The sequence below is a fragment of the Lampris incognitus genome, chromosome 17 (assembly GCF_029633865.1).
Source record: "Lampris incognitus isolate fLamInc1 chromosome 17, fLamInc1.hap2, whole genome shotgun sequence".
NCBI lineage: Eukaryota > Metazoa > Chordata > Actinopteri > Lampriformes > Lampridae > Lampris > Lampris incognitus.
The window spans coordinates 17,632,935-17,651,359 of record NC_079227.1 but is presented as its reverse complement, the minus strand read 5'-3'; the positions used below and the strand labels follow the sequence as shown (position 1 = coordinate 17,651,359).

The following is an 18,425-nucleotide window of genomic DNA, read 5'->3' as shown; positions in this document are numbered from 1 at the left end:
GTCCATCTCTCTGTCTGCTGTCTCTTTCTGTCTGTCTGTCTATCTGTCTGTCTGTCTCTCCCTCCCTCCCTCCCTCCCACTCTCTCTCTCTCTCTCTCTCTCTCTCTCTCTCTCTCTCTCTCTCTCTCTCTCTCTCTCTCTCTCTCTCTCTCTATCTCTGTCTCTGTTCATTTGTCATCCGTCCATCTGTCTGTCTGCTGTCTCTGTCTGTCTGTCTGTCTATCTGTCTGTCTGTCTCTCCCTCCCTCCCTCCCACTCTCTCTCTCTCTCTCTCTCTCTCTCTCTCTCTCTCTCTCTCTCTCTCTCTCTCTGTCTCTCTCAACAAGTGCTCCGTTCCCTCTGCCCTCTCCCTCTGCTGATGGACCACATTTTCAGCACTTGTAGACGAACAGAAAGACAAAATCTCGGAACGTGTTAGCGCTGCATTTGAAAGGTCAGAGACGACTGTCAGGGTTAGCCTCAGACAACTGAAGTTAGAGAAGACACACGGGCTGGCGGCGTTATCCTGTGTTACTGCCACATCAAGTGCTTTGTGAATGCCTCACTGAGGGGATGGGTCCTGATACGCTGTGCATTCTGTCTATGCACCAGACTGTGTACTAACGTGTGACGTGGTAGTCGTTTCCCTTTGAAGTACGGTGCAAAATTTTTGCACACCTCAATCCATCCTGCCGATGCCCAACAAAAGACTATTGTGTAGCTCAGCAGGCGGAGTATACCGCTAACGCTAAGGAAAGCCATTAGTTATACTTATATAAGGCTTATACTTACCTACCTCGTCCCCTGATAGTTGATAGGACAATAAATCAAATGTGTCTATCAGTGGTTGATATTTTATCTAATATATTAGTGTGTGTGTATCATAAATTACAAATTTGCCTCAGAGGGCTTTACAGCAACACAACATCCTCTCCTTAGACCCTCGCATCAGATAAGGGACAAATCCTTAAAAATAAACCCTTCAAAAGGGAGAAAAAATAGGAAGAAACCTCAGGGTGAGCAACAGAGGAGGGATCTCTCTCCCAAGATGGACAGATGTGCAATGGATGTTGTGTTTACACAGTTTACACAATGCAACATTGAAGGAGGATAACAGGATTATAATGGAGCTGTAAGATATAGGAAGAATGTGATGAGGAGGATGCCAAACAGTATCGAGATGCCACCGGAACAGCCCCAAGACCTGAGCCACGTGACCACCATCACCATGTAGACCTGGCAGGAGGACAGATTACACGTGCACACAGGGGAGACTCGCATCACACCATTCACATACACAGAAGAAGAGAAAGTAGAAGACATCATTCAGGGAGAGAGAAAAGACATGTGAGAGAAGAGAACCCTTTGTAATAATGAATAATCTATACTCTATAATCTCATCGGCAGAACAGTGGTTGGTAAATTCATTGAGACAGAAACCGACCCGCCATGCAGTACAGGTCATGAAGTACTCAATTTAAAGGCAACTAATTGTAAGCAAATGCAAAAAGACGAGTTTTAAGTTTGGATTTAAAGGACTCAACAGACTCTGATTGTCTGATGGCAGCAGGCAGGTTAGTCCACAAGAACGGAGCCCGATAGGAAAAGGCCCTGCCACCAGCTGACTTCTTTTTAACTTTGGGTACACACAGGAGCCCTGTATTTTGAGAGCGAAGAGCTCGAGATGGCATGTAAGGTTTAAGGAGATCAGACAGGTAAGATGGGGCAAGCCCATTTAGGATTTTATAAGTCAGCAGAAGCACCTTGTATTCTGATCTAACGTGGATAGGAAGCCAGTGAAGGGAGGCAAGAATTGGTGTAATATGGTCAAATTTAGATTTAGTTAGGATTCTAGCAGTAGCATTCTGAACCATCTGAAGACTTTTAGTACTAGAATGTGGCAGACCTGAAAACAGAACATTACAGTAATCAAGTCTGGATGACACAAATGCATGTATCAGAGTCTACATCAGCCATGGAGAGAAAAGACCGAATTTTAGCTATGTTACATAAGTGGAAAAAAAGGCAGTCTTGGTGATTTCTTTAATGTGCTTATCATCATCATCATCAATGGCAGCCACTCGGGAACGAGTACGACCGTCCTCCTTCTGGGTCTTCAAGTGGGCATAGAGGCCGATCCTGGAGCCACATAATGGGAGGAAGCCTGTGCATGACAGCTTTTTAGGTGGAGTGGCTGATGTGCCTGCAGCCACCACATGGTCCTTGTCAGGGGGTGGCCAGAGTCCAATGGCATGGAGAACCAAGACGATTGGGGACCACCCTCTGTTGCAGCCTTCATTCGCCTTCACTGCTGTTGTGACCTGGAGACATTTTCCGCCGTTGAGGTCTCTGTTGGATTGTGCTTCATCTGGAACCTCCCCCTTGACCTATCCGCCTTGGGTGACCCTACCAGGAGCCAAACTCCGGACGACATAGCTCTTGAGATCATTGGTACACGCAAGCTTCTCCACCACAGCAAGGTGGTGAATGTGCTTATCAAAGGAAAGGCTTTGGGATAAGCCTTTTTGTGTTGGTGATGTAAAATCAGTTGCAGATTGATCTTTTTGCTGATGTCTAACTAGCTGTTTTGTTCCAGGTACGCAGTCCAGGGTCCAGGCCCACCCACTGCTGGCCTCCCTGCCTCTCCCGGGACGACCTCTCCAACCGCAGACCCACCCCCAACTGGAGCTCAAACATTTCTTGCCCCTTAGAATCAATGGCTCCTCACCCTTCAACCTCTTCCCCAATTTCAACACGGTGAGATGGCACACTGGCTCTCCAACACACTTAGACACATTTCCTATCCGCTGTAGAGTTCCTGACCTGGGCTTAGAAATGTGACTCTAGTGTGACCAGAAAAAAAAAAACCTCTCCAAAGCCAACCCCAAGCCCAGAAGGGGGAACAGCTTTTTGTAAGCTCAAAGTAAAATAGAGCCGAAACTTATCCACGTGCTAAAATCCTAGTGGCAGCACTTTTCAGCAGCATTTTAATCTTTAGCTCAACCCAAATTTAAGCATCAACATGAGAAACTCAGCCTGACATGACTGAAGCACGTCAAGCATAGTTTAATTTCGAACCAGGCTTAATGTCATGATGCACGGTTGCCATAATATATATATATATAAATAATATATATATATATAGCGTTTTTTTTCCGAAACCGTGAATGGTGTTGTGAGTGCTCAACTAACGAGGAGCGGAATATCAACACGGATACAGGAAAAAAGATTTAATACATTGCAGTACAGGCCTGTTTCGTCCGTCCCGCACTCATCAGCTGCTAATGAGAGTGAGTGCTCTCATTAGCAGCTGAGTGCGAGACGGACGAAACAGGCCTGTACTACAATGTATTAAATCTTTTTTCCTGTATCCGTGTTGATATATATATATATATCTTTTGGGTATGCAACAGACACATAATTATGCAGCTGTAGAAAAAATATGAACTCTTTCTTGCAGACATAGAGTCACTCAGGCATCTGATCTAGCTGGCGTTGTGCTTTACTCCATCATAGTTTAGATTTACTGCTAAACCTCGATAAGACTTGAGAACGCTAAATCTGAAGAGAAGTTGCTTTCCTTCCAGATTTCTGCCCTCAAAAGACAATTTAAAGGACATTAACAATCTCATAAGCTCCAACAGAGGTAATAAAGGAGATTATATGATGTGTGATACCATCATTCATGGAGAATGATGAAGCAACATTGATTTATTAACCCACTCATCACAATATGAGGTGACCTTATTTGACAAAGCAAGCAAACTTCAGCGAGTAAGATTCATTTAACAGCTATAATTTTACCAACCGTTTTAATATCTTCAGCCATTTTTTTAAAATCTTTTTGGATCAATGTGCTGCAGTCTAAGCCATTTTATAGGAAGTCACAAATATGATCATTTCTTCTGCTTTGGCGATGATTAATGGACCCTTCACAATAATCATTTACAAGTAGAGTAGATTTGATGAAACTTTAATGATTCCCATTTGAAAATTGAAGTATTGTAGCAGTAGATAATAAATCACAGACAGAGAAAAAACGGTATAAAGTAATATGTGACAGAAATAGGCCAAGAGGTCATAAAACATAACACAACCAGTGTAATGAACACTAGAGTCATATCAAGTTAATGAGGTTATAAGTGTGGCTGTATAAATTCGATATTATGCATTTCAAGGCATGATGTATGATAGACGTTTGACCCAAAAATTGATTCAGTGTCCACTCTGACCTAAAGCGAGAAGCCCAATAAGACTTTCTGGACAAAGGGCTTCATGCTTTACAGGGGATCAAATGTCCAGTAAGACTTCTCAGTCAAAAGCTGTCTGCAAATTACTGCCATGGCATATGCAACCAGTTGTGTTTCCCCACGGTCAAAATAAGTCTTATTAGGACACAGAATTGTTTCAGTAGGGTGTCCGGGTAGCATAGCAGTCTATTCCATTGCCTACCAACACGGGGATCGGCAGTTCGAATCCCTGTGTTACCTCCGGCTTGGTCGGGCGTCCCTACAGACACAATTGGCCGTGTCTGTGGATGGGAAGCTGGATGTGCGTATGTGTCCTAGTTGCTGCACTAGCGCCTCCTCTGGTTGGTCAGGGCACCTGTTTTGGGGGGGGACTGGGGGGAATAGCGTGATCCTCCCATATGCTCTGTCCCCCTGGTGAAACTCCTCACTGTTAGGTGAAAAGAAGAAGCGGCTGGCGACTCCACATGTATCAACTAGGATGGCTCGGAAGAGTGGGGTAATTGGACACGTACAATTGGGGAGAAAAAAGGGGGGGAAATCCCCCCTCCCCAAAAAAAATTTTTTTCAATGAGCTTAAATATTATGACCGAACAGGCATCCTTTTGACCATTTCAGTCAGAATGACCTGTCAGCACTGGAAGCATCCCCTCATTAAAACCAATGAGCGCCGATAGCTTTATATTGCTCAAATACCAAGAAACCCATGAAGGTGACTAGATAAGAAAACAGGAAGCAAAGACCACTGTACTCATGGTAGTAACACTGGAATAAGTACTTTGAGTGTGTGCGTGTGTGTGTGTGTGTGTGTGTGTGTGTGTGCCCTACCTACTAGATGGACCCAGTACAGAAGGCTGTGATCAACCACACCTTTGGTATGGCTCCACCCAAGAAGAAACCCATCATCTCCTGTAACATCTGTCACCTGCGCTTCAACTCCACTGTAAGTCAGTCAGTCAGTCAAACTGGTCTGCCTGCTCACACATTACTCTCACACCAGCTGGGATGCCTCCTTCCTCTGTGTGTGTGTGTGTGTGTGTGTGTGCGTGTGTGTGAATCTACACTTCTATTTCTTTATCCACTGCATTATGATGCGCAGGTTTATCTGTTATCTGTAATATCATACATACATATTTATGTACATGACGTCCCAGATCACCAGGACTTCATACTGTGTCTGTGTGTTCCTGTGAGATGTCTTTTTGAGCTTTTGTTTTATTTTTTTGTTTTTTTGTTTTTGTTGTTTTTTTGTTTTTTGGCATTACTTTCGTTGTGAATATGGGATTAATTTTTCCAACAGGTGATACATTTATCAGTAATCGGAATTTCTCTCTCTCCTCTCTCTTCTCTCTCTCTCTTTCGCTCTCCCTTGCTCTCCCTCCCTCCCTCTCTCTCTCGCTCGCTGTCTCTCTCTCTCCTCTCTCTCTCTCTCTCTCTCTCTGTGTTTCCTCACTCTGTCAGTTTCCCTGTCTCTGTGTCAAGCTCAGCAGGCAAGTGACACGGCTCCCTATATAAGATTTAGATACAGCAAAGCCAAACAAACACAAACTCACAACAACAGTCCTGGTGGTTGTGTTCTGCGTTCCCTTGTAAACTCTGAGGTGGAGCCCCGTGTCCTGATGAAACCTTTTCTCAACCAGAACCAAAATCCAGTAAAGTCTAAAAAAGCTAAAACCCTTGCAGCATCAAAATAAAACCAGTCCATGTATCCTTGCTGGCACAATGACTGCGTGTTACATAAAGATTGTCAGTAGGGCCACCTGTCATTATCTTCGAATTCACATATTCACATTTTATCAAGTCACACGCCATATTTTAATAGCGTTGGTGTAAAACAGCTGGAGGTTATTCCTTGCATAGCACCCACTATTATTCCTATCTGTCCGATCAGCGGCTTCCTGCTGCTTATAGTTTCCTACATGACCACTGCATTGTGAGCCGAAACCTTTCAGCTCGTCCTATTAAGTTTTCCCTCCTTATCACACCTCCCAGGTCATATTCATTTGGCTCTCATTCCTAGGGAGTTAATCTCCCATTCCCATTCAGTTACTTCATAAATATTTGCATTTATATTGTGAGGAAGAACCTGGCGGAATGACAATTAGTCTTTTTATTTTTTTTGTGTGTGATCTGTGAAACTTGAGGTGGACACGGGCACAAGCCCCATTATATTGCCCCAAACACCCCCTCCCTGTCTTTGCCTCTCTCTCTCTCTCTCTGTCTCGCTCTCTCTCTCTCTCTCTCTCTCTCACCCTTAATTGCTAAATCTTGGACTTCCGAAAATGTTATCAGGAGTCTGTTTGCTAGCTAAAGAGCTCTCTCCCTCTCCCCTCTGTGTTACCTGCAGCTGAGCTGAGAGAGCTGGTTGACCCAGGAGGTGGATGCCAGGTTTCAGGCAGGTACCACTCCCAAACAAGGGCGCCATTGACTTGGTGGAACTGGACTTGGCACAGAGGTCCAAGGATGCTAAACTCACTAGCATGATAGATTCAATCCCAAAGTTTCTGCTACATACTCAATGCGTTCTCCTTCTGTGGAGGACAGTGGTCGCTGTCCACAGTTGTATATGTGAAATTTGGGCATCAGCGACGTAACGGATTCATGAAGTCGCTTGCATCAAGGTCAGCAGTGGCCAGGCAAGCTACCATGACAGTCAGCTTCAGGTGTGTTTGTTGGAGGTTCTTTGTCCTCTGTTTTCCTGCCATCCCAGGACCTTTTGCCACATATCACTGTCTCTCAAAGTTACTATGTTGGTGCATAGTAAACATGGTGGCATACTACGCTGGCATACCAGATAATGCAGTAGTATGCAGATGGGGATGAATTCTTCCCTGTGACTCAGTCACAAGTAACGCTGAATGGCTAATGTACGCTGACATTCAACGTAGCCGAGGGGGCCCTGTGCCCTTTGCCCAGCCCTCTCGTCCCCAGCACACACTTTGACCTATGGCTATGACCTTTCTGTCTGTGCACAAGACCAGGCTTCTGGCAAAGTGTTGAAAGAGAGACAACCCCCCCCCCCATCCACTGTATACATAAAAGGATTAAACAATAACCTCTAAACGTCGATGAGTTTAAAGGTGCATAAGCAGAAGCTGTATGCGCTGTATGCCTGGAAGTTGGCATGGATAATTTGGGCAGTTCCGAATTATCTGACCGTCCCATGAGAAGGAGATATGTACTGCATATATGCCAACGCTTGTAACGCCGTTCTGAATTCAAATACCCAACGCTGTCTTTTGATGTAGGACGTGCATTGGTGTCCTTCATATACAGGAAGGTATCGGTGATGCACTCCGGAAAAGCCACTGTATAAATGTTTTTAAAAAACTCTGAATGTTGTGCACACTAATAGTCGATAGTTTGCTCAGTTTCAATATTAGTTAAAGCTACGATCCTGAAGATCTTCCTTTTTGCTTGACTTACTGGCACATATGGACGTGGTGGGAATGCCGTGGTGTTTCAGTCCCCCACAGCCCCGAGATGCACTGGGAATTAAGTGAGCCCCCAGTGCTATTTACAGCCGCAGCTTCTCTACCGCCAAACCACTAAAACATGGTGAAAATGCAGGTTTTAGGTATTGATGCTGTAGTATCTGTTGGTTAAAGTCTTTTTCAAGCTTTTTCTGCCATATTTGCTTACTAACCGTAAAAAATTTGCTTTCTCTTCAAACGTCCCTCTCCACCAGCTTTCTTCTGCATTTTCGATGCCATTTTGAAGACATAATGCACTATGCACCCTATCATTTTTACATGTTTCCTACCCAACGTTGAACATTAAAGTGAGGAACTTGAAAAAGCCTTCAGGGTGTGGATATTTTTTGTATTAGCCCTCATTCTAAATAACACCAGCAGCAGAAAGTATTAAAAAGGACATTTGTCTGCAGCCCTTCCCAGATTGGCAGAGGGAGCGGGGCAGTGACCGGGATGGCTCGGAAGAGTAGGATAATTGGCCAAGTGTAATTGGGGGGAAAAAGTGCAGAAAAAAAAGCCAAAAAAAAAGAAAAGAAAAAAGGACATTTATTACCATGTAAATCTTCAGGATTGTAGTTTTAAGCTTTTTAAAAAAATTTTTTTTTACATGCATTTGTGAAGGGAAGGTCATTAAACCTGTTATCTGTTGATCAATAAAATAGTCTATCTATCTATCTAGCTATCATTCTAAGATTTTATCCTCCATTTAATCACCAAAGGGTCAACACCCCCCCCCCCATTTTGAATGAGTAACTATAATCACAACAGTACTGCTTTTAATTCAGCAGGCCATACCTGAGAGAATCATAAGTAATAATAATAAAATTATTGGTGAAGCAGCACTACATGTGTGTGTGTGTGTGTGTGTGTGCGCGCGCGCGCACATGTCGGCGCGTGTGTGTGTGAACTACCAGATAAGTCTGTTTTGTTTTTTCTAATTCAACCATTGGTGCACGTGTAGTTGTGGCTCCTAGATCTTCTGCCATAGAGCACGCCTTGCTTTTCCACAGGCACCCAGAGCCATTTTGGGAGTCCAAATCTGCATGCATCTGTTGTCGCACTGCCGCAAACGCGTTTTCTCCCTGCGAGAAAAACGCAGAGGTCATTTTGTGCCAAACGGACGTGGGCCATTTTATGTCAGAATGCATCAGTGGCGAGCCGGACCAGTGAGCTGAGAGCCTGGCCGTGGGATGCAATGAGTCAACACAATGCTCATTGGTCCACAACTATGATGATGATTTTCAAGATGATGATGTGACTCTTCCTCCCAGTCAAGTTCACAATCGCATCATTTTCTTCAATGTCACGAAAGCATGAAAAAGACACTAAATATTTTACGCATCGTGATGCTGGAACTGTGTGATAATCTGAAATTGAACTTGAATTAAACCAAAATATCAATCCATTAAGATGTATTTTGTTGCCTGATGGAATACATGAAGGAAAAATGCTTCATTCTCCTCACCATTGGGGCATTTTTCAACCTATCATTCCATGGAAATGGTGATTCTATCGTACATGGAAAAACTGTTGTACGTATTTGAATATGGATTTCATTTCATCCTTTACTGATTAACTAATCTCATTGATTCTTTTACTATATGTTGAGTTTTTTTCGCTGCCTGTAATGCTTGTATGTGTGTGGTTTTGTGTGTGTGTGTATGTGTGTGTCTGTGCGTGTGTGTGCGTGCGTGCGTGCACGTGTGAATGTGTCTGTGTGCGCTACAACCAGAATCAGGCAGAGGCCCACTACAAGGGTCACAAGCATGCTCGCAAGCTAAAGGCCTTGGGCACACAGAGGAACAGTCATAGGAACAGACAGAGGACTGGGCAGAGTCCCTCTACTTCAGGGAGCAACAGAGAGGGAGGAGAAAGAGAGACAAAGAGGACAGGAGGTGGAGGAAGGCCACTGACGGACGCACATCCGACAGATGTAACAGGTATAAGGCTTCCTTTTTAAAAAAAAAAAAGTCAGCCCCCTCATCATCCTCCAAGTAATTAATGGTAATTGGGGAGTCGTAAGCACTTAGGCTTGGTAGCTGCCACTCAGCTAGATGATTACCAGCTATTACCTACCTGCTATCATTGGGTCTGTCAGGTGGGTAATTATTGCCATCAAGCAAAGAAGGCATGCAAGATGCAAGACCTCCAGGAACTTGAATAAGGATGCCATTAGAACGAGAATCTCAATTGGTTTTACTTTCTTTGGTTTGTACTGTGACTCAAAGCCATCAGTGCATCAATACAAGTCCCCCTTTTAGCTATTGTAACGCACCGGAATGAGCGGGGACAACACACTCCAAATCAAGCAACAAAAAATAACTAAAAATAATAAACAGACAAACAACAAACAAATAAATATATAAAAATAATACTCACGTAATGTCACAACTTGAATTTATTATGGGCACTGTCCCCCCCCATTTTCTCCCTCAGTTGTACTTAGCCAATTACCCCACTCCTCCAAGCCGTCCAGGTCGCTGCTCCACCCCCTCTGCCGATCAGGGAGGGCTGTAGACTACCACATGCCTCCTCCGATGCATGTGGAGTCACCAGCCGCTTCTTTTCACCTGAGAGTGAGGAGTTTCACCAGGGGGATGTAGCGCGTGGGAGGATCATGCTATTTCCCCCCAGTTCCCCCTCCCCCCTGAACAGGCGCCCCGACCGACCAGAGGCAGCGACCAGGACACATACCCGCATCCGGCTTCCCACCAGCAGACACAGCCAATTGTGTCTGTACGGATGTCAGACCAAGCCGGAGGTAACACGGGGATTTGAACCGGCGATAGGCAACGGAAAAGACCGCTACACTACCCGCCCCCCCCATGTGCGTGTGTTTTGACTTAAATTTTTCATGTGTTTGCCCTCGTAATCATGGCTTCAAAGCATAAATCTGATGCAAGTGATGGTGATGCATCGAAGAAAAGGAAAACGATCACGGTTGAAACGAAAGTGGAAATAATAAAGCGTTCAGAGAGAGGTGAAATGCTCTTATCATCTTTTCACTTACCCAGTGAGGCGAGCCCCGAGCGGGCTCTCATTTCTGGCATCAAATGGCCAGCCTCCACGGGCCGTGACCCGCTCGCGGGACAGTGGCAGGTGGGGAGTTTGAAACGTAAGAAATGTTTCTTTAAAGTTTTTTATACCTTTATACACATTCTCTCTCTCAATTATAAATACTGTGCTGTAGTTACATTTATTATTATTATTATTATTATTACTGCATTATTATATGGGTGATGTTTTGGGTAAAATGTATACTATATTCTAAGACACACATTTGACTAATTGATGCTACATGTGAACTGTACGTAACTGTTTCGACTTACATACAAATCCGACATAAGAACAGACTCAAAAACAACTCGTTCGTAACCTGAGGACTTCCTGTAACTCTTAAATTGGTGCTTCTGAGAAAATGGCACTGAGAGAGATGCATTTTTATGATGGTTAGAAAGCTCGCCATATTTTGCTTTCTTTGCACGTGAGGCAGTTGCCTCTTTGGTGTTTGGCTTGAAATGAAATACAGAATAAAGAGCCATTTTGACATTCATAATGTGACAGCTGTTGTAAGGGCCGACGCTTTCTTCGACACCATGTGCCAGCAAAATAGCTGTTGCTTGAGTGGGGTCTTGGCTCTTCCCCCTTCCTTCCAGTCATTTGTCACACAGCTTTTCAATCTTCTTGTCTAAAAAATCCCCATCCTCCTTTTCAATGTCTTTACACTTTGCCCCTCTTTTCCCATTTTTTATTATTGATTTTCCCCGCCCATTTTCCTCCAGCAACTATCAATTTCCCTCTAACCACATAATGAAAGGCTCATTACATCCAGGGGTTGCCATGGTGGTTGATTGATGGTGACGGAAGGAGCCTGGGCAGAAACCAAAAAAAAGGGGACAGGGAGAGCGAGAGAGATTGAAGCGTCGAGGTTGACAAACAGGCAAATACGGGCGAAAAGGAAAAGGTGAAGTGGAGCAAAGAAAAGAAGGGGGAGAATTAAAAACAACAAGGATAAGAAAGGTGATCGAACGAGAGGGATAGTGGAAGAAAGGGAAGTGCAGAGAAAAAGAGAATAGGGGAAGAGGGAGAAAGATTGTGGCAATTCCCAGTGATGATGAACAAGACAGTTCTCTTTTGTCCTACGCTGTGCACAACGTGCAGCTCAATACTACTTGTACTGCCTGGTAAAGCTTGGTTTGATCAATGGAACATGTGAAAGCTGTCATGGGGAAGAGTTGAAACATTGGAGTATAACTCTAGACGTTGACCAAGAGTTGGAACCGACTGGAGGCTGACTGATATATGAAGCTCAGTTGTAACAAGTCATTGTGCTCTGGTGTCTCGGGCTGAATCCAGAGATGCAACTTGGAGATCGAAACTCTTTTCTGCTGGCAGTGCAGTTTATTTTTAGCTTGGTGTCAAAGAATGTGTGTATTGTCATTCTCCTCTTTCGTTCATTTCCCCGAGTGATTAATCCAAATGTTAATATCAGTGCTTAGTGTAAATCAGGAAGTCCCTGTGTTACGGAATTTTCCGACTCCCCTGCAGAATCTGACTCCCCTTAATGTGAGACTAGGTTAGGTTAGGCTAACCCTAACCCCAACCCTAACCCCCTAACCATAACCCATTCATGCCAAGGGGAGTCAGATTCTGCGGAGGAGTCAGAAAATTCCACAACACCGGAACAAAGAGAGGGTGCTGTTCTGGCGGGTCAGGGGGAGAGAAAAAGTCACGGAACACATAAAAAATCCACAGTGCCCTGAGCACATTGGACATCATCTAGGTGCTAGCTGTTAAAATGAAACAAAACCAAACAAAACTGTCATCACAAAGCATTATTTATTTACATTTATTAATCAGAGCACTCACAATAATCGCTCAAAATTAGCAGGGGGCGGCGGGTAGAAACATCTGTTTACGGTTTGCAGCTCTCTCTCTCTCGCCCCCCCCCTCACTCTCTCTCTCTCTCTCTCTCTCTCTCTCTCTCTCTCTCTCTCTCTCTCTCTCTCTCTCTCTCTCTCTCTCTCTTCTCTCTCTCTCTCTCTCTCTCTCTCTACTGTCCCTTCACTTCCCTGTCGTTTCCCTTCTGTTTGTGGATTGCTACAATGGGGGGAAAATTTAATTAGGGCCAAAAGTTCAAAAGTTTACAACCACGAAAAGCAAGCAGGCTAAGTAATCGAACTAAGTGACATGTTCTGTCTGTCTGTCTCTAGAGCTCCTCCACTATTATCCCTCAAAACAACTTTGACCTGCTGAGGATCTGAATGGGGTACTAGTTTGAAAAAAAAAAAAACAAATTTGATCTTTTTGACATTTTACCAGTTTCCTTCATGTTGCTGAGGGCATCCTAATTCAAATCGCAGTAAAATTAGCTGACCTGACATCTTTCTCACTATCATTTTAAAAAAAAAATCAGATTTAAAATGCATCCAAAATAGGCAAACAAGCGATTTACGAGTAACTTCAATGGAAATAAAAGAATGGCTGAAGAGATAACATTAAATATTACACAAAATTAATTTACCAATTTTGATAGTGACAAAAGAGGTGCAGGATCCAATCAAATAGGTGTCAGTCCCTATCTTTGAGGTACCGGATTCTGTTCCTGCAGAATTCGGCACAAATTAAGCCCTAGTAAATGTCCAAAAAAAAGCATCCATTGTAAGCAGCTTCTAACAGCTATTTTCATGGAGGCTGCAGCTTTAAAGCTACTGCATTTAAATCAAAACAATATTCCCGTGCCCAAGTGCAGTGAACTATAGTGTAATTATTTTCTGTTTGACTGTCTGTCCCCAGGCCAGAGCTCCTCTCCACAACCGGCACCACTACAAGCAGAACACAACCATAAGAGCTTGTTGGCAGCCACTCCGCCCTCACAGCCCTCGCCATTTGACAGCTCCTCGCTCCTCTCCCCTGAACCATCCCCACAGGTCTTGCCTGACTCACATCTCTCCGAGCAAACATCCGACTGTGCGCCAAAGGAAGGCTGCGGCCCAGAGCCCAGTCCAGCGCCACAGTCTGACCCTCAGGGGAACTCAACAGGAGGGGAGGAGGAGGGGAAGGAGGTGCAGGGGGCTAAGGAGGCCAAAAAGAGCAACACCAAGCAGCATCTCCACTGCCCTGTGTGCAAAGTGACAGTCAACTCCAGCTCCCAGCTGAAAGCACACTGCAGTGGTATGTAACGTAAAAGTTGCCATACTACATTTCACGTGAGTCGCTTAGTGCATAAGACATGTAATAACGACATAATAGTCCTATCTTATTACATGCATTATCTATATCATATATTGAAACCTAGCACTTCAGTCTCTTTAAAGATTTAATTATAGCCTACCCATCAAGTCTGATAATTCCTACCCCGAATTACACTAAGATGAGCTAAATTGTTTCCTCCCTCAAACAAACAATCCTGATGTAATGTAACTCATGTTATATAATAGGTAGGCAAAGGCTACGTGTCGCCATGAGAAACGAGGTTTGCCGCACTTTAATATAGAGCCAGCACCGTTCTCCCATCTCCACATTAGTATGCAAATCTGCTTGCACAGCCCTATTGTTTCAGTTGGAATCCTACATAAAACATAACACCTGACAATTTTATTTTAGGAAAGTTGCGAATCATGCAGATGTATTAGAAGGTGTCGCTACCCACATTGGAAGAAAAGCATCTTGCAGTAAACACGAAGGGAAAAGTCAGTCTCAGTGGGCCATTTTCTTTGTTTCTGAACCATTACTGGTTGAAGTCCATGTTTCAGCCACTCGGCATAGTTATTAGAATACATAAATAATAACCATTACCACCTCTGCGCCTCTGATGGTTCTTTTCTCCCCTCTGATGTTTAAAATCAGGCTCCAGGCACAAGCAGATGTTAGATGGCCAGAGTTGCAGCCAGCCACAACGCAGGATCAAGGTAACGCCGCCGCCCCGGCTCGCCTGCCGCAATAAGCAGCGAATGGGCAGCAAGAGCAGAGCAGGGGTGGGTTTGTCCAGCCAGCCCTTCCACTGTGAGTTGTGCCAGCTGTCGGTCAACTCGGAGACACAGCTAAAACAGGTGGGCAGGATTATCCCTCAACTCCCACCACACTAATAGGCACGAAGCCTTAGCGGTCAGCTGTATTTGATGATTCTTTTATGTTATTCTCATGACTTGGTCCACTTGTGCTGGTCTCATGACCTCGGTCATTATTTGTGACGAGGAAGAACTTTGTTTCAAAGCCAGAAAATACCGTATTTGACTTTTTGCATCCAAATCTTTACATTACAATATTGCTATCATTTCTAATTCATGAAAGCTATACCCTAACTCTCGGATATGTGTACTGGTAACAGTAAGCATTTCTTGTTTTCTATTATGCATTACATTGATTTACCATATTAATATCAAGAATTTCAGAGCTGAATCGTAATGATAATTTTTTTAATTAGGAATCTAACGAAAGTGTGGAGGGAGCATTGGAGTTGTTGATGGACCATGTTAGAATTTACTTCATCTTCTTTGACCGATACATCACGTTCACTGTGTGCACAATGTATTTCAAAGCTGTGAAAGCCCCTGCCAACGTACTATTAATCAGCTTCTTACTGTGCGCTATAAGGTCCCGTGTGAACATACTGTATTGATTGCAAAAGGAACAACAACTTCAGCTGTGATTTAATCCAAATGAGAGATTTCTACATTAGGGTCTACGTGTTTACCACAGTACAGTGAGACTGTACAGGCTTTGCAAAGGTTATGTAAAGGAAGTCGATGATAAACGTGAAAACATTTTAGAACGCAAAAACCGTTGCAAGCACAAGGTCATGATATAGCGTGATGAAAGCTGACATACAGTTAATAAAATAAGGAAACTGACAACTGATGTGAGGGACAGAACCAATGCACACTTTATTTCATTGTGCACAGCAGCCAGCATGGATGCACACACACACTGTACTGGCCTACGACAAGCCCCAAGGGCAGCAACAGAAAAACACTACGTGGGGCAATCTTGCTAACTCTGAACCATGACTTTGCAGTCACATTGCAGAAACACAAGTGTCTCTCCTATCATGTATCCTAGCTAGGTAGCCACCTTGTAACGCACCATTCAGTGACTGGTTGCTGCCATTGCTAGTGTAGCGTGAATTCAGAGGGCAGGCGGGAATCGAACCTAGGTTCCCTGCACCACGGGCAACTTGGCTAACCAGTCAACTAAAGGGTCCAACCCATTAGCCAAGGGCTAGCGAGTCTACTTATCCATGGCCGTACACTGTTACACTAGCACAGCACTAGTTGTCATAGACCACAACAACATTGGGATTTGTTTATGTTGCAGCTGAGACACCACTGCCAATCATTGTGTAAGTAGACCTCACCCACCAAGTCCTGATCAGGCTAGTGTAAGTTGTGGCACTTAAACTGTTAATAATTGAATGCTTGGTTAAGATTAGAGGGTTCATTCTAAAAATTGGCTCTATGCCTGTTTGTGATGTATGCGGGGGTCAAAGCAGCATTACAGCATGTTTTTTTAGTTTACATTTTTCAGCAATAACGGCAAATTTCTTCAACCTTGCTGCGCAATGTGTTTCTGGCCCCTTCCAGCACTTGAACAGCAGGAGGCACAAAGAGCGTTTGGCGGGGAGGCCTATCAAGCCAAAGTTCAGCCCTTACTCCAAAATCCAGCCCAGCACTATCTTAGCGGTGAGAAACACACATACATGCACGCGTGCACGCACACGTGCACATACACACACACGCATGCTTGAGTGCTTACATGTTGTTTTGTACTGATAGTGGCCTCTGCTTTATCACTGTGTGAGTCGTAACAACAGGGGAGAGCATTTATCATTTAACTTCCCTGTTCTGACATATCCTGTAATGAGGGATTTAATTGACAGTCAAAAGCTTGACTTTTTACCATTACAACTAGCGCCACATACTACATGCTGCTGAAAAACAAGTTCCCCTTTCCATTCCCTTCTTGGATATATTAAAGCCAGCTGAGAGTTGCCAAGAATTTACCCTGGCCTTCCACACAATGGCCACATGACTGACACCTCAATTCCCCCCACACACTATTACAGGCCTGTCTGGATAAGCGTCCCTCTAAGGGATTCACTCTAATGAAGAGAGATGCTTCTCAGTTGTCAGATCATATTTACTGCAGATGAAAGTCATTTAAGGCCTTATTTGTCAGAACAAAGCAGAGTATAAATGTTTAGAAGCAGGTGGGCATGTTACCGTGCCATTGGTGATTAAAGCCCAGATTAATTTTTAAAAGCCTTTGATTTTAAAAATAACTTTTATAATTATTTCGCACAATATTGGTTATTATCTAGGTTTGAGAAGGTGTCATTATAAATCTTCTTAAAGTTTCATACCCTCATCTTATAATGTTAATGCAAACTGAGCTGCTCTGTTTTAAGGAAGGCGTGTTTGGAGGTGGAATGTCTTTTTTGCTGGCATATATAGTGTCAGTCAGTCACCGAGTTTGGGAGTGAACAGCAAAGTAGATCGCTCTCAGCAGATGCTGTCATAGTACTAGAGTCATCGTTCTATGAAGGCGTCTTGTGTTGTGTTTTTTATTTGCATTGTAGACCAAATTGGCCCTGCAGAAGCAGCTGTCCAAGGCCCTGCCGGCAGGGTTCCTAGCCAGTCCCTTCAACCCAGCCACTCTGTGCACCATGGCTGCTGGACCCCTAGCCTTGAGGCCTTCACCCGGCCCAGCATCCATCCTCCAAGGCCCTCTAATCAGCCCCACACTCTTCAGGCCTGCACCTGGACCACTGAAAGCCACACATACACACGTTATTTTCTCACCCTACTAACTATTAGCCTTCTGTCTATGACCCTAGCCACACTGGAAATCCTGAGGTTGCAGTCTTGTCTAGTCAAGCTACATCTAACCTAGCCGATTTGGACATGCACTTTAAATTGGCCAAGCTTACTGAGTGACTTAAGTGTCATAATGACACCATGCAGCAACAGTGAGAGCAGCATATTAGCATGTCCAAATCGGCAGGTTCAGGTCATGAGGTGAGAACTAAAAAAAAAAATTGAAAAAAATAAAAAATCTTGTTGTGGATGGAAATCTCAGTGCTGACCCACCATAGTGTTTGAATCCTTAAAGGACAGGTCCATCACCTAGCTGTTCCCTTTTCAGAGACCATTAAGTGCATGTTCCCTGGGGTCTGGACCCCTCTGGAAGCCATAATGACAAGCCTCTTTTAATTTTCTGTTTTATTGATAAGACTTTGTTAGACAAAAACACTAGATCTGTGCTAATGTTACTTAATATGTGTCTGTTGCCAAAATCCTGTCACTTTGAAAGCTTTCAAATTGTACTCTGGGAGAACAAGTACCAGATAGCCATTATAGTTTAGCTTTTGTCACACAATTGTTAAGGAAATCCAGTTTGTGTTATTTTTCCTTCAAGCATTTTACATTGGTATGAAACTCTCATCCTTATACTATAACCATAACCTTAGTTAGCTGAGGATATTGCATCTGGCAGCTACATGCTCTTAAAGCCATTTCTGCCCTGAACCACCATTTTCAACTCATATTATATGAACATACAACTTTTATATGTCTCTCTCTCTCTCTCTCTCTCTCTCTCTCTCTCTCTCTCTCTCTCTCTCTCTCTCTCTCTCTCTCTCTCTCTCTCTCTCTCTCTCTCTCTCTCTCTCTCTCTCTCTCTCTCTCTCTCTCTCTCTCTCTGTCTCTGTGTAACAAGGTGACAATCA

The 18,425-nt window shown here is 43.9% G+C and overlaps 1 protein-coding gene across 1 annotated transcript in view; it reads left to right on the top strand.

Annotated features, from left to right (window-relative positions):
* LOC130127125 (zinc finger protein 385C-like) overlaps positions 1-17,769 on the top strand; it is a 77,357-nt gene extending 59,588 nt beyond the window's left edge. Inside the window, exons 6-12 of the mRNA XM_056296698.1 lie at positions 2,576-2,736; positions 5,062-5,169; positions 9,432-9,639; positions 13,496-13,873; positions 14,549-14,751; positions 16,282-16,380; positions 17,277-17,769. Coding sequence (XP_056152673.1) covers positions 2,576-2,736; positions 5,062-5,169; positions 9,432-9,639; positions 13,496-13,873; positions 14,549-14,751; positions 16,282-16,380; positions 17,277-17,507 — 1,388 coding nt within the window. The 3' untranslated portion in view covers positions 17,508-17,769. The remainder of the gene's footprint in view (positions 1-2,575; positions 2,737-5,061; positions 5,170-9,431; positions 9,640-13,495; positions 13,874-14,548; positions 14,752-16,281; positions 16,381-17,276) is intronic.
* Positions 17,770-18,425: the final 656 nt, after the last annotated feature.